The sequence below is a fragment of the Myotis davidii genome, unplaced genomic scaffold, assembly GCF_000327345.1.
Source record: "Myotis davidii unplaced genomic scaffold, ASM32734v1 scaffold299, whole genome shotgun sequence".
Classification (NCBI taxonomy): Eukaryota; Metazoa; Chordata; class Mammalia; order Chiroptera; family Vespertilionidae; genus Myotis; species Myotis davidii.
The window spans coordinates 8,739,858-8,756,031 of record NW_006293088.1 but is presented as its reverse complement, the minus strand read 5'-3'; the positions used below and the strand labels follow the sequence as shown (position 1 = coordinate 8,756,031).

Genomic DNA, 16,174 nt, shown 5'->3' with positions numbered 1-16,174 from the left:
GACTGTGTTTATCCCGACCGACCCCCCACCTCCCCCCCGGGCAGCCAGTGTGCCTCACAGACGGCTCTTCCTGTCTGCCGCCTTTATTTTATTTTTTTCAAAAATATATTTGTATTGATTTCAGAGAGGAAAGGAGAGGGAGAGAGAGAGAGAAACATCAATGATGAGAGAGAGTCATTGGTCAGCTGCTCCTGCACGTCCCACACTGAGGATCCAGCCAGTAACCCGGGCCTGTGCCATGACCAGAATCGAACTGTGACCTCCTGGTTCATAGGTCGGCGCTCAACCACTGAGCGCCTGTCTGCAGCCTTCAGAAGAGAACGTGCGCCTCTCGCTCACCGTGCACCCGGCCTTCCGAGGCGTCTGCTTGTCGCCTCCCTGAGCCGATCTGAGTGGGGCCCTGGGTGAGGTGGGAGAGGCTCAGAGCCTCCTGGACGCTGGGCACCCGGGGAGGGAGGACGCTGTGCCCATGAGCACTAGCGACACCGCACTTCGCCAGGAGTCTGGAGAGGTGCTGCCACTGCTAGAAGATGCCAGAAACTGGGGCTCATGGCGGAGTGAGACACCAGGGAGACCCCCTGGGGGAGGTGGGCTGTGAACAGGGCCAGGAGGTTCCGGGGGCAGAATCAGTGCAGGGGGGCCGAGGTGGGGAAGGGCAAGGGGAGCCAGGCTGGCACAACGACGCCTTCTCGCCTGCTGGTCCCCGGGGCAGCCTCTGTGGGACCCCTGAGCCTCGCCTGCTGCAGCTGGCTCACTCCTTCCGAGCGCATCTTCCAGGGCAGATAGCCCCCTCCCTTCCCCCGTGAGCGGTGGACATGCCTTTGGAAGGCTGGGTGCACCGTGATGCCCGTGTGACCAGGCGTGGTGCCGAGTGCAGAGCTGTGCCCTCTGCCCTGCCAGGGGAGGGCCGCCCGCTTCCCCGGTGCCAGCAGATGGAAGGGGTGGGGGCCTCGACGGCTCCAGTTTGTCCCCTGCCACCGCAGACATCAGAGCTGGGCGGCAGTTTTTCTAGTTGGGCATCCAGAGGACAAACTAACCATTTAAAATCTGCAAGCTGGACAGTCTTTGCTTTGGAGCCTGCGGCGAATTCCTTCATCCTGACAGTCCAGCCATTCTTCTCACTGACGCAGGGTTTGGGATCCAGGACGAGGGCGATGCTGAGGGCGCCAGGCGCTGAGCCAGGCCTGCAGGCTCGGGGTTCGCCTCTGTGGCAGGGGGTGCTGGCATGATCTCCCTCCCGGAGCCCACCTCGCCACATGGGATGGCCACGCTTCCTTCTTTGTTGTGATGAAACACACACAGCGTAACATTTGCCACCGGCGGCATTTAGAACATTCGCAATGTGTGTGGCCTTCACCGCTCTCTAGTTCCAGACGTTCCCGTTCCCCCAAAGGAAGCCATGTCCCCATTCGCCGTCACTCCCAGCCCCTCTTTCTCAGTCCCTGGCGACCACTCATCTTGTTTCCACGCATTCGCCTCCTCGGGATGCCCCGTAGAAAGGGAATCAGGACCATGTGGTCTTTGTGCCTGGCTTCTTCCTCTCAGTGTGTTTTCAGGTTCACACACACAGCATGTGCGGTAACTTCGTTTCTTTTGAGGGATGATCCGTGTTCTGTTCTCTGCATCCGCCGGACTCTGGGTGTCCATCGTGTGCTGGCGGGCACTCGGCGGCCTGCACGCTTGGCTGCGGAGAACAGAGCTGCTCCCAGCAGTCACGTGCACCCCGCTGTTTGAGCCCCTGGTTTCGCTGCTTTGGGTGCGCGCTCTCCTTGTGGCGCTTTCTGTGAATTTCCTGGGCCAGCCTTGAGCTTGAGAGGCAACAGGTGGGAACGTCATGCCCACCGTGGGGCCCAGGCCCCTTGGTCAGCCAGACACGTGCTGGCCTTGGGCACGTCCTTCCTGCTCTCCGTGCCTCAGTTTCCCACTCTGTAGGAAGGGGGTAGACCAGGTCTGTCCTCCCGCTTTGGGGAGAGAGGGAGGCCAGTTATGCGGGCGGAGGTCCTGTCACAGCTCCTTCCCTCTTTGCGGGAAGGAGACACTCCCGCCCATGGAGGCCCAGCCTGGCTCCTCCTGATCCCTAAAGGCGGGGGGTGGGAGGTGGGCTGGGGGGCAGGGGGAGACAGTGATGTGGCTTTGGGCCATGGGGAGCAGGAGGCTGTCAGACCTTTTTGGGGGAGGCACCGCCCTCCACGTCGTCGGGGCGTGCATTTCTCCGCCCATTCAGAGCAGCGGTGGGGAGCGTGGGCTCTGGAACCGTTCTGCCTGGGTCTGCATCCTGGTTCCGCAGAGATGAGCCATGTGACCCTGGGCAGACCACGTAACTGCTCTGTGCCTCAGTTTCCCCGACTGTAAAGTGGGCATGTTCCTCCTTCATTGTTTTTTATGAGGATTAAGTGAGGCGACCCCTCCACAGGCTCCTAGAGCAGTAACTGGCCTTAGACATCACTCTGCCAGTGTTAGCCATCACCATGGTAACGATGACGCAGACAGTGAAGGCCCTCGTCCCCCAAATCATCCCCCTTCCCAGCTGGGGGACCCGTCTTACTCGGAATGTTGACGGTTCTTCCTTTGCTCCGCATGACGTAGCCTCTGAGCGTTCCGTGTGGCTCTTTGGCGTGTGCGTGTCCATCTCCCCCCCCCCCCCCCCCCCAGGTCCTGGCTTTGTGGAGGCAGGTCCAGCCCGTGGACTTCCCACCCGACGGGGAGGTGGACCGAGACCCGGATAAGGGAAGTGGGCGGGGCAGGCTGGACGCAGGGCCTGGGAGTAGGCAGGTGACTTTGACACGCCCAGCAGCTGCAGGGCCTGGTCAGCCGCAGCAGGATGGGGTGGGGCCTGGGCCAGGCCCTGGGTTTCCTTTGCTCAGAGGCTGCTGGTCCCAGGCGGCTCGGGGTGGGGGTGTCACTGTTGTCAGGGGAGGAGGGAGTTCCTCAGCTCGCACAGCCGCTCAGCAGACCCCTGGTGACCCGCTGGGTTTGGCCACACAGCTGGCCGGACAGTGGACCCTGCCATAGCGCTTCCCGTGAACCATCAGTGTCGCCCCTGCTCGCCGGGGGCCCTGTCAGGGCAGACTTCCTGTGGTCTCGCTCACTGATGGCACACGGGAGGTGCCCAGCAGCTAATCTCGAATCAGTAAGCGGTCTGGGAGGGTCTCTCTCTCTTTAAAATATATTTTTATTGATGATGTCAGAGAGGAAGGGAGAGGGAGGGAGGGAGGAAGGGAGGAAGAGCGAAAAAAAGAGAAAAAAAAATCAGTGATGAGAGAGAATCATAGATCAGCTGCCTCCTGCACACCCCCCACTGGGGATGGAGCCTGCAACCTGGGCCTGGGCCCTGACCGGGAATCAAACCGAGCCCTCCTGGTTCCTAGGTCAACGCTCAACCCCTGAGCCTCGCCGGGCAGGTGGAGCTTTTCTCTGTGAAGGGCAGTTGCCGGGGGGATTCTGCCAGCTGGAGTGAGGGTTGGCTGAGGGGTGTTCACGAAGGTCTTCTTCGGGAGTCTGGGTCGTTGGGAGGGACACTGTGATAGATCTAGAGGTGGCTGGGACGCCTTGTGTCCCCATCCCTCTGGGCCAGGGGATCACAGTTACCAGCATGGTCCTGGGCCAGAGCAGGGATCCGAGGGGTTCCTGTTGGCACAGACCAGGCCTCTGCATGCCACGCTCCCTAAAGTGCAGGTGGGTGGCTGGCACACAGGGGCTCAATTTACCCACCTACTGACTTCACCCACCTTCTGCTCTCGGTGTTCTGTGAAAACAAACGGGTGCCTGTAGATAATGGAAGGATTGACTCTAGGTAACTCCGAGCAGTCACCGTGATAGTGCCACTCATTGTGGGCACAGGGGGTGCAGGGGCACAGGGGTGTAGGGGGTGTAGGGTGGGGATCGATCGACAAAGACAAGCAGTGCTGGCGACCTCGGAGGGACCACATAGTCCCTGCTCCCCCGTTGGCCTGTGGACAGTGGCTCACACCGCGGAGACCTGGTGGTGATGATAGCGGTACCGTGGTCACGGGCGTGGCTGTGTATTAAGTGTATTAAGAACCATCGCTCCTGACGACTGCCCTGTGGGTGCATGATCTCAGGTGCAGACAGGCTGAGTCACAGGCTCCAGGCCTGACAGCCGAACGTGGCCGGGCCGCAGCCTCAGCGGGTCTGTTTGCTCCCAGAGCTCATGTCCTTCACGGCGACGGCCTGTCACCTCCCCCAGTGACCAAGTTACCTAAGTCACCGCCAGGGTGTACCCGGCAACAGCTGCCTTTTGCTGCATCTAAGCTCTGGCTTCAGCCGTCTTCAGTTATAAACATTCACAAACACACACGTTCGCTCAGGGGGGTGAGAGCACTGCTGGTCGCTCAGCGCCAGCTGCAGTCAGTGGTGGAAACCCAACGTTGCGGCAGCGGCCTTTGCCATAGGCCCGGCTCCCCTCCTGCACCGGGTGGCCCCCTCGTGGCAGAGGCTGGCTTCCGGATGCTCTCACCCCCATCTCTGCTGGGGCCTGTGGCATGCGCACTGCGTGGCACGGCTGCTGTTTTCTCCTTTAACCTGCTCTCCCTGCCTGGCTTTGGTGACAGTCTCTGCTTTGTCCCCAAAGCCAAGTTTAGGGTCTCAGGCCACAGGTGTGCTGCACGTGTCCCAGCCCAGTGTGGGGTGACTGCTGAGGAAGGTTGCACTCCTTTGGAAGGGCTGTGCCCCGGGGGGAGGCCTGCTCCAGACCGGCGCCTGCCAGGGCCCCTGGCCGCAGAGGAGTTAGATGGGGGCCTCCGCCCGCATTTTTCTGACAGTCCAGGGCAGCAGCTCCGCGTCCAGCCATCACCAAAATCCAGGGAAACGTGGCCGGTGCAGCCTTAGTTTAACGCGCAGCCCCTGCCAGGCCCCGTCAGCGGGTCTGTGTGGAGCTGGGAGTAATGGGCCGTGTCATGCTCTGAGCTGGGCAGTGACTTATGTGGGTGTCACCCCCTAGCTTTTTATGGGACTTATTAATAAATCAGTAATCCGTCTGCAGGGAAGTTGTTGTGTTTATAAATATTTAATTTACCTCCAGGTGCCCACATTTTCTCCATCTTTGCCTCAACTCTGCTGACATGGCTCAGCTCAATGGATTAAGTTATCGGAGTGGGAATGGTCCTCTCTCCCTCTCTCTCCTCTCTCTCTCTCTCTCTCTCTCTCTCTCTCTCTCTCTCTCTCCCTCCCCCTCTCCCCTACTCTCTCTTCTTCTCTCTCCCCCCTCCCTCTCTCTGTCTCCCTCTCACTCCCACTCCGTCTCGCTCCCTCTCATACCTTTTCCATCTCCCTCCACCCCCACATCTCCCCGGAATGTGAATTCACCGTGCCTGTGAGATCTCTGTGTGATGGGCTTGGGTTGGGATCGAGCTGGGAGAGCCAGCGTCTCTGTGACACAATGAAAGGCCAGTCCGGCTTCGGAAGAAGACAGACGGAACTTTCCGAGGGTGACCTCGCGAGTGGAGACCTGCTGTGGGCATGCGTTTCCCCCTTTTCAAGTCGATGACACTGAGAATCGGCAGTGGTGTCTGACGTTCCCACCCACAGAGAAATAGCTTGGTCCCTGCCACCCATTCATCATTGAAAGCCGGTGCTTAGCTGACTGCTGTGTGGCAGGGTGAATGGAAAGGGCTTCAAACAAAACGGACGCAGCCCACGTGGCGGTTTCCCTGGGGTGTGGGTCCAGCCCCGCAGAGGAGGCAGCCGCAGGGCACAGCGCAATGTCACCTCTCAGCACCCAGTGGCTAACGTTAGTTATTATCTCTCTCTTCTTCTGTTTCAGGAAATTGCAGCTTATTTAATAACGTTTGAGAAGCACGAAGAATGGCTCACCACATCCCCTAAGACAAGGTAATGCCCGGATCTCGCAGCTTTTCCGATACGCACAGTAAATGGGTTGATTTTCATGGGTGGCCTGATCGGGCCGGTCAGGGCCCGGGCGAGTAGAAGTGCCACATTGTGTGTGATGGCTCCTGGCACCGAGGGTGCGCTGATTGGCCGGAGACCCTGGGCGCGAGTGCAGGGTGGTCCCGCAGCGGCCAGCAGGCGGGGTGGTGCTCTCTCCCTGTTGCTCACCGCACCCCCTGCCTGCCGGGCGCCCTGTGAGCCTCAGCCCTCGGGAACCTCCGGGGCGTTTATTTTGGGAACCTGCCCACCTGCCACCCATGTTGTCTAGAGACTCACTTTTTAAAAGGGAACCCCTGAACGGCCCACGTCCACCCCAGTGAGGCTTACAAATGGGAAGTCGGGTTATTCTCGGTGGCGGTCAGGAGGCCTCCCAGACCAGAAGCAGTGGCTACGCTTGGAGTTTATGATGCGGTAAATGTCCTTGAACCTGCAACTGCCATAGACACCGAGCTTCTCCCGCCGCCCGCGGATACGGGGACCTGCGCTCTGCCCGGCAGGGGGTGGGTGTGTGACAGCGGCCGGATTCAGGCTTATTTGCCAGGCAGCCTCCTCCCTCCTCCCAGCTCTCGTGGCCCCGCTCCCCATTGCCACAGCTCTCCTGTGGGCCGTGCCGGGCAGGTGTTTGTTGGTGTGGAGAGCGGGCTTAGGTGTGTGCCGGGCCGAGGGCTGGAAGTAGGAGGCAGGGTGCTCCGTCCGTCTCACTTGGGGCAGAAGCACAAGATCTTCTGTGGGAAGTGGGACCAGGAAAGGGCTGGGTGTGTCTGCTGCCCCTGTGGTCACCGGCCCGACCCACTCTTCCTTTCTGAGCCCTGGAGAGAGGCTCTCACATGGTCAGCGCCCTTCAGGTGGCGGCGGAGTCCGCAGAGGCCGAGGGTGTTGAGGAGAGGCTGGAGCCTTGCGTCTCTGGGCGGGCAGAGGCAGCTCTGCGTCTCGCAGCTCTCCCCGAATTCCACTGCGTGTGTCCTCACCCCCCAGCCTCCTGAGCCAGGGTTTCCTTTGCTAGAGAATCAGGTGGTTTGTAGCAGTCAGCTTTTGCTGTGATGATGCTGTGTAAGAAGCAGCCTTGCACTTAGGGACTCGCAGACTTAGATGTCCTGCACACAGGTCTGTGTTGGCTGTGGCTTTGGGGTGTGGCTGGGAGCACTCGCCGTGTCCTTTTGCTCACTGTCTGGGACATGTGGTTCTCCCGGGGGTGGCCGCAGCCTAAAGCCCCGGGCAGTCCATGCCTAAAACCCTGCTGCTGTGGCATCTGTCTTGCCTGCTCCATCGCCAGGGCAGTTCCCTTGGCCAAGCCCCAGAGAAGACTGTGGGTGGGGGCGGGGTGGGGAGTGAATGGAGACACAGTTGACTCTTTGGGGAGCATAGCGTTTCTCAAACTGTGGAGATCCCGGCACGTTCATCCCTCTCCTCTTCTGGGGGCATTTCCTTCCAGGGCGTGATTCCCAAACTTGAGTGGCACGGGAGTCAGCGGGACGCTTGTTAACATGCCCGTGCTGGGCCCCACCCCAGAGTTCACTCAGTAGGTCCGGCTGCGCCCGAGCACCTGACATTTCTAACAGGTTCCAGGTGATGGATGTGGCCTACCTGGGACCCCACTTTGAGAACCTTGTTTCCTCAGGGAGAAAGAGGTCTGATTTCTGCCTCTATCCGTCCCCGACGCCCAGCAGCGGGGTTCACCCTGAGCAGCCCCAGCCCCTCTGCGCCCTCCTCTCCTCTGCACCCTCCTCTCCTCTGCGCCCCTCGCTCCTCGGGGAGACTCCCCTGGATCCAAGGGGAGGGAGGAGCTCTGTTTAGGCAGCAAGTGGGGTCCTGGCAGCCAGCGGACTGCACATGTGCAGAGGCGGGCCTGGGCCTGCTGCGGCCACCGTTCGATGGCAGAGCAGTTGACCACTTCAAGCGGGGGTGGGGGGGTTCTGCCTTGTGTTTCAACCTTAGAATTTGGGTTCCGACTGAGAAGGGAGTGCCCTTGGGGTCATGCCTGACTCACTTGTCTTTTTGGAATCTAGTTGGAGCCAAAGGGCTTCGTATCTCGGGGCACAAGGGGCAGCGTGGCTGAGGGAAAGGGGTGGGGTCAGGCCCTGACAAATCCGGTCTGAGACACCCCCCTGTCCCCCCACCCCCCCCCCGCCCGCCACTCAGCAGTTCTGTGGCATTAAGAAGGCACTTTAGTCCCTTTATTGCTTATTTCTTTTTTTTGGGGGGGGGACGGAGGGGGGAGAGAGAGAGAAAGAGAGAGAGAGGACACATAGAGTATTTGTTGTTCCACTTATTCCTGCATTCATTGGTTGATTCTTCTATGTTCCCTGACTGGGGATTGAACCCAAAACCCAGGCGCATTGGGACGACACTCAAACCAACTGAGCTGCTGGCCAGGGCCACTTCGGTCCCTTTAAAAGCCCCCCTTTTCTTGCTCACGGATGGAGCAGAGCTGGCGCCGAGCCTGTCCTCATGGGGCCGCGGTGAGGACTGGGCGCTGTAACGGGTGTGACCTGGCTTTGCACGCCGTGAGGTCGGGCGATGCATGGGATGTCGCAGTGCCTCCTGCCATTGAGCGGCGGTCCCAGGGCTGGAGGCCGTGGCCTCTGGAAGCAGCTGCCAGGGTCCCCATGGGCGTGGGCACGACCGAGATGGAGGGCGGAGAGCATTTCCTGTTAGTGCGGGGCTCCCGCTCCGGGGGAGGAGAAGTTGCTGCGGTTGTTCAAGGACCTTCCTCAATTAGTTGTTGAGTTGAGTTTGGGTCCCCCTCCCGTCTCCGCTGCTGAAATTAATCCGTGCGGCTAACTGCTGAGCTCATGCCCACCGGCCTCCTGGTATTAGGGAATTAATGGCACCAGTGCTCGGCTGAACGAGGAGGCAAAGCAACTCCTGGCGGCTGCCGCCGCTCATTCCATTTTGGAAAATTAATAAAAATGAATTGCACCGCTGACATTTATAGAGTTTCCTAATAAAGTGATACATTGTTTGTGTGGCGAATCCCTATTAAATTAATTGTCGTAATCAGTGCATATAGATGCTGGTGTAGGGGCTGGGGGGACCAGTCCTGTCTCCGTGGCCTTGCGTGGATTCTGCCCTAATTACAGAGGCGCCTGGGAGCCCGCACCTGTTTAATAAGGAAGTGCTCCCGGAGGTGCCCTGAGCGGGGCTGCAGGCACAGAGGCTCCTGGACGGCCAAGCATCGAATGTTCCATCAGCTCATGTGGTAGCATCAGCAGCGGGGACCTTCGGAAGTGGCTGTGTGAGAAATCACTTCCGGGATGCCCTTCCGTGGCACTTGCTGTGTGCTCAGCACTGTGATAGCACCATTCACAGACCCGGAGAGCGCCCCGCGCCCCACCCCACGGTGAAGTTTGCATCTTGGAGTCGAGAGCTCCCCCCCTCTGTTAGAATGTTCTCCCAGCTCCTCCTTCCCGCCTGATTCGGGGGTCACTTCCTGAGAGGTCGTCCCTGAACACAGTCTAATATCACACCCTCCCCCAGCCAGACTCCGTCTCACCTCCTGCTGTTTCCCGAGAGCCTCACCACCATCGGACACCGTGTCTTCCCCCCGCTTCTCTGGTAATTCGTTCCGACATTTCTGACCTCCCTTCCCCAGAGCGAGCAGGCCAAGAGGAGGGGGATTGCAGTCTGGCTTGGGCGTGGCGTGTCCCCCTCGCCACCTTGGGGCTGGGCACGTGGAGGGCGCCCCGCGCACCTGCCACCCCAGGCTGTACATGTGGAAGGAGGAGGCCTGCTTCACCTTTCACTTTGCCCTGCACGTCTCCGCTAGGACCGGCTGCTGGGCCCAGCACTGTGCTCTGTTGTTATTTTCCTACTCAATAGTTACTTTTTATTATTAGATTCTAAGAGAAATTCTTTTTTTAGAATTTTTATTGAATTTATTGGGGTGACTTTGGTTAATAAATTATATAGGTTTCAGGGGCACGATCCTATAACACATCACCTGTACATTGTATTGTGTGTTCACCACCCCAGGTCAAGTCTCCTTCTATCACCTCCCCGCTCCTCTCCTACCTCCCTGACCCCTTTCCCTCTGTTCCTCACCATCCTGTTGTGTGTCCATGAGTTTGGCTGTTTCTGTTTTGTTTTGGTTTTTGCTTAATCCCTTCACCTTCTTTATCCAGCCCCAACCTCCCCTCCACCCCCAAGAGCTGTCAGATTGTTCTCTGTATCTATGACTCTGTTTCTATTTTGTTTGTCAGTTTATTTTGTTCATTAGATTCCACATATGCGTGAGATTATGTGATACTTGTCTTTCTCTGACTGGCTTATTTCACTTAGCATGATACTCTTCAGGCCCCTCCATGCTGTCGCAAAAGGTAAGACTTCCTTCTTTCATTTACGGCTGAGCAGTATTTCACCGTGTAAATGTCCCACAGCGTCTTCGTCCCCGGCGCCGTGCTTCGAAGTCCTCTCCACAGCTCTGTGGGCAGTGAGTCACGGAGAAGGTGCAGGGCGCCCGGGCTGCCCAGCCAGCGTCGGAACTGGAGCTGAAGCAGGATAAGGCCGCCGTCTTGGCTTTTATGCCACCTTGCGCTGTGCAGGGGATGTGGGGATCGGGGGTGCTCCCTGGTCCTCTCCACCACCAGCTCCAGGACTTGTGAGCCCCTGGGACCAGGCACTAGGCAGGGCCTCTGTCGGTGCGTGAGGCTCAGGTGCCCGGCCAGGTGTGCTCCTGTGTTGTGTCCTGAACTGGATTCGGCCCCCAAGTCGCAAGCAGAATGGGAGGAACACACTGTCCCCCTATATTTCAGGGAGGAAGGGAGAGGGAGGGAGGGAGGGAGAGAAACATCAGTGAGAGAGAACCATTGATTGGCTGCCTCCTGCACATACCACACTGGGGATCAAGCCTGCAACCTGAACATGTGCCCTGACTGGGAATTGAATCGAGACCTCCTGGTTCATAGGTCGACCCTCAGCCACTGAGCCCCGCCGGCCCGGCAGCAACCCCAGTGATGCACTTCTCTCCCCTGGGAAACGTGCGGCCTTCCCTGGAGGCAGGAAGGCGCTTCCTTCCCAGGACTCCTGTGTCACGGTGGACGGAGGCTAGAAAATGCTGTTACGTGTCTAATAAATTAATTAGCTTTCTACGGTAGCACCTCAGCACTGAAGCACTGGAGGTCTAGTGTTAGGATTTCCCCGACTGAACACTGAGTGCGTCTTGGTCAGAAGCAGTGACACAGCCGGGCAGAGGGCGGGCCTGGGAGGAAGGAGGAGAGAGGGGAGACCTGAGCCTCCAGCTGACCCAGCTGCTGCTTGGCCCTCTCTGTGCCAGTCGGGCAGAGCTGGGGGTTGGGAATTGGTAGGGGGCGGGGACGGAGAGAGAGAGAGAGAGCAGGCACACTCATGGGGGTGCTCTGGGGGCCCCGCGTTTGGAGGGCAGCCTCGTCCCCGTCGTTTCAGGGCCTTTTCTCCGGAAGACAACAGGAAGATACACTGGGCCCGCCGTCACCTCAGCAGTTGTGCTGAACTGGGGACCTGTCATCGAGTTAACACAGCGCCGAGCCACGGCCCCCCCTCGGCACCTGCTGACTGTGCCGAGCTAATCCCTGACGCGTCCCCACGGCCACATCAACCGAAGGGCAAATGCGCGTGAGGCGTTCGTGGGGGTCTGCTGATGCAGGATGTGGGAGCCCGCCTGCCCCGGACCCCCACGCCAGGGCCTCCGCCTCAGGGGTGCCGTAGTTCCCGGACGAGGCAGGGAATTAGCTGTGACCTGGATCCTGGCAACGCGTCTGGCGTCTCGACGGTGGTGGGGAAATCCCTGGCCTTCTTACAAAGTGGGTCTGTCCCAGATTCCAGGTCATTATGGGAACCACAGGCTGCAGGCGGCAAAGCAGCAGGAGCCAGGGGCCGCCCGAGTCCCCTGAACCCCCCAGGTCCCCACTGTGCACAGAAGGCGCGAGGCGGGGGCGCTGGCTCCCCCAGGACCTGGGCGGGGGGTGGGAGGGCGTTGTCCCGCACATGGCCCGGTGTCCTCAGCCGTTCTTGGCCGTGGCGGAGAGGACACTGCCAGCTGGGCCAGCTGTCACCGACGTCCTGGGCGTCCTGTGGGAGGGCACCGAGAGGGGCTGGGCGTGGTGTCTCCTCCCTCCCTGGGGAGACAGCTGCCAGCTGCCAGCTCCTGCCTCTACTTCCTCTTATTGTTTTAATTTACAGCGAACACATACATGACATTGTGGATAAGTCGCGTGGTCCCTCAGGCTTATAGGAAAGAGCAGCAGCCCTCCGCCCGTCTCCCTGGCGTGGCCGCTCAGTCCTGCCGCCTGCCTCCGTTTCTCGGTGTTACTCGGCTCTTCCCCGATGTGTCCATGCTAGACGTTACCGTGTCACTCTCACTCAGTGAGGACAGCCCTCCCGCTCTGCCCTTCTGTCTGTTCTCCTTGCGAGGGAGGGGCTTGTTCACGGGTGTGGCCAGCGTGTGGCTGGGCGACGCTGACCTTCGGCCTCTCTGGCTGACGGCTGGGTGCCCCTCTTTCCCAGAGGAGGGTTGTCGGTGAACGGCTGCCTGCTGGTCGGGGAACCAGGCAGGGCAGGGGGTTGGCGTTCTGCAGGAATGATGGCATTCTCCTGGGGGCACTGGTGTCCCCGCCTCTCCTCCGCGGTGTCCGGGTCGGGGTCTTTTGGGCTGTCTTTCCCCAGAGGACAGACATGTCTCCAGTGGAGATAGGGCCGGTGGGTGCCTGGCTGCTGGGTCCGTGTAGGCCCTGGGCGGGTCCGATGTTTCCACGCAGATCTGCAGCCCCTCCCGGCCCCCCACCCACCCTCACCTCTGCTTCTCTGGCCCCTGAGCCTTGCTGGGTTCTGCAGGTGGATTGGCTGGTTCCTGGGTCCCCTCTGTGGCAGGTGGGCTTCGACGCTGTCTGCTTTCTTTCCATCTCTCCAGGATGTGCCACCTTCGACCCCTGCTCATCCCTGTCCCCTTCGCTCTGTCCTTGTGGGTTTATATCTGTTTCATCCCTTTACTGTCTCCGGTCGGAGGCACGATGCTCAGCCCTCGTGTCACTGCCTTCCTCCTGGCCTCTCGCTTCCTCATCCTCTCTCCCTTCTCACGTGCACTCTCAGTCTCGCTTGCCATTTCACTCCCTTGCTTTTTTCTGTTTCTTCCTGGCTCCTGAGCGTTCTCAACCACGGGTGAGAGAAACACTGATGACCAGGTGGGTGGTGCTGGAGGCAGAGGGAATGATGGGAGAGATGGACACCGATGACCAGGTGGGTGGTGCTGGAGGCAGAGGGAGTGATGGGAGAGATGGACACCGATGACCAGGTGGGTGGTGCTGGAGGCAGAGGAGTGATGGGAGAGATGTTTCTCATGAAATAACTGCTAAACTTTGAGTTCTTTTGTGGCTGTGGCACAGAGGGGGAGAAAAAAGTCACTCCCTGTCCTTTCTGAGTAAGGGTTGTTCTTGTAGAGAGTTCCACCCTCAGCCCGTCTCCCCTGGCTCACGGCTGGAATTACCCACGGATCCACCATCTCTCTGATGCTTCATCTCCGTGCCTGGTGCCGGAGGGCCTGCAAGGATACGTACGAGTTGTGCAGTTTATTAATTTTGCATTAAGTAATTAATAGTAAAGTTAATTGATGGATTATTCAATTTTCAGGTAAAATGGGATGATAAATATTCATCACTTATTTTATTAAGGGAATTTCCATTTGCTATGTCATTAAATCTAGATTAACGAAGGCTGATTTTAAATGAAGATTGAAAACAATTGTGCTTTGGAATTAATTACTGAGCTAAGGTCGTTGCTTTGCTTCATCATCCGGGTGAGTGTCTGAATTCACAGAAGTAACGCTGCTGTTAGTTTCGAAAAATCCCACGAGTCTTGCTGGTTTCTCCCATGATGCCCTGGTTCCCGGCGGGCACCGAGAGGAGCATGCGAGGTGGGCAGGTCAGGGTCCTTTGGCGCCAGCATCTGGCTGTGGCTTTGAGATCTTTTTGTTCATTCAGGAGCTACAACAGGACTTAATTCAGCCCAAACCAGATGGGATGGAGATGTACATTCTGGTAAAAGAATGATGAACATGTGCCTCAAAGTGAACTTTAAAATAGCTTTGGGGCCCTAGCTGGTGTCACTTAGTGGGTAGAGCATTGGCCCTTGGACTGAAGGGTCCCAGGTTTGATTCCAGTCAAGGGCACGTACCTCGGATGCAGGCTCCTGGCCCTGGTTGGGGTGCGGGAGGCAACCAATTGATGTGTCTCTCTCACATCGGTGTTTCTCTCTGTCACTCCCTCTCCCTTCCACTCTCTCTAAAAAAAAAATCGATGGAAAAAGTATCCTCCGGTGAGGATAAAAAACAAAAAAGATACATAAATGGTCAGTAAGCCCTATGGCATTAGTCATTAGGGAAACGCAAATCAGACTACAGTGAGATACTGCTTCATGCTCATGAGGGTAGCGATAATAAAAAGATAAAAAACACATAGATTTGGATTTTCCCCCGGTGTCAGGAGCCATGTGCGTGATTTCCCCTCTATGAATGCTCTCAGCCAAGGATAACAGCAGAGTCTGTTTTGACTTGTGTTTTCTGGCTTGTGATTTCCTCAGGTCTGGTTGACATCAATTCGTAAAACTGCTCAGAGCAGCCATCCGCAGGCCGGCACTGTGTTTTCCTCCAACCTCGTAGGCTGTGGAGTACTGTGAGTTCCTTCACATCCGGGACCTCAGTCCTCATAGCAGCCCTGCACGGTAGGCAAGGCCTAGGGAAACTGAGGCACAGAAGGGAGGAGGAGCAGGAGGAGGGAGAGAGCCCCCATAAACACAGCCCTTCATTCTCCTCTGCCGCCACCTCCCTCAGAACACGGTTGAGGAAACTGAGTCGCAGATTCTGTTCTCGGGCCGAGGTTGACTCGGCTAATTAGCCTCAGAAGTTGGGACCGGAGCCCAGATCTTTCCGACACCATCTGAGTGCTTTTTTCAACTTCAGCATCTTGGTGCTTTCAAATAATTTTTTAACCACCCACGTAGTGGGCCCTCGGGAGTATTTATAGCCCAGTGGAGCGGTTCTCGCTGCCTCGCCACGGCTTCGTTATAGCTTCCCGGCCTCGCGCTCGCTCTGAGTTGATCCTACGACGAGCCTTCCTCCCAGGGGAGCGTCGGGTGCTGCCGCACTTGGACCTGCTCTCCTAGAATTATCCCTAATTGGCTTGGAAACTGGCTTCCAATAGGCAGAGGGCTCACGGTCTCGCCTTCCTGGTTGTGACTCGGGAGGCACCAGGTTCTGTCTGGTTTGGGATCGAGGTCTTGTGAACTGGGAGACTAAGCTCCTGTCACTAGTGTGAAGATTGATGTGTTGCCTGGCCAGTGTGGTTCAGTGGTTGAGTGTCGATCTGTGAACCAGGAGGTCACAGTTCGATTCCCAGTCAGGGCACATGCCCAGGTAGCAGGCTCGATCCCCAGTGTGTGGTGTGTGGGAGGCAGCTGATCAATGATTCTCTCTTATTTCATCAGTAGAGGCCCGGTGCATGAAATTTGTGCACGGGTGGGGTCCCTAGGCCTGGCCGCCAATCAGAGCCGATCAGGGCCAGGCCGATCAGGGCCAGGACAGAGAGGAAGCAACGGTTGCTGGGCTGGGCGCAGAAGGAAGGGATGCCAGATGCCAACGCTGCCATCATTGGCGCTCCGCCACCGCGCAGTTCCCCGCCTCCCCTCCCCCCTTCCCTTGCTGACACACTGGTGGGCAGGTAGTGGGTCCATTGGGGCCTGCCAGCCAGGGGGAAAGATGGGGCATAGGAGGTTGGCCGCCTGCCCCTAGGAGGGAGCCAGCCCTCAGACCCCCTGGGAAAGGGGCCGCATCTGCTACCACCCACCCTCAGTTCCCCATCCCAGCCCGGGGGCCTGCCGCCAGGGGGGAGGGACTGCGGGAGATTGGCTGGCCAGGGGAGGCGACAGTGCGAGCGCACTGACCACCAGGGGCAGCTCCTGCATTGAGCATCTGCTCCCTGGTGGTCAGTGCACATCATAGCAACCGGTCGTTCCTGTCGTTCTGGTCATTCCGGTCGCTTGGGTTTTTATATATATACTAGAGGCTCGGTACGTGAAATTCATGCACTTGGCGGGGTGGGGGCGTGTCGCTCAGCCCTGGCCTGGGCCCTTTCGCAGTCCAGGAGCCCTTGGGGGATGTCCGACTGATGGCTTAGGCCCGCTCCCCCCCCAAGGCATTGAGAATCTGCCCCCTAGTGGTCAGTGTGTGTTATAGTGACTGGTCATTCCGATGTTTGGTTGATTTGCATATTACCCTTTTATTATATAGGATTACCCTTCTTGA

General features: G+C 58.4%; 1 protein-coding gene across 1 annotated transcript in view; it reads left to right on the top strand.

Annotated features, from left to right (window-relative positions):
* The window catches only part of CAMTA1 (calmodulin binding transcription activator 1), a 749,204-nt gene that overhangs the window by 243,925 nt on the left and 489,105 nt on the right, over positions 1–16,174 (top strand). The window contains exon 4 of the mRNA XM_006766821.2: positions 5,783–5,850. Within this exon, the coding sequence (XP_006766884.2) occupies positions 5,783–5,850 (68 nt within the window). The remainder of the gene's footprint in view (positions 1–5,782; positions 5,851–16,174) is intronic.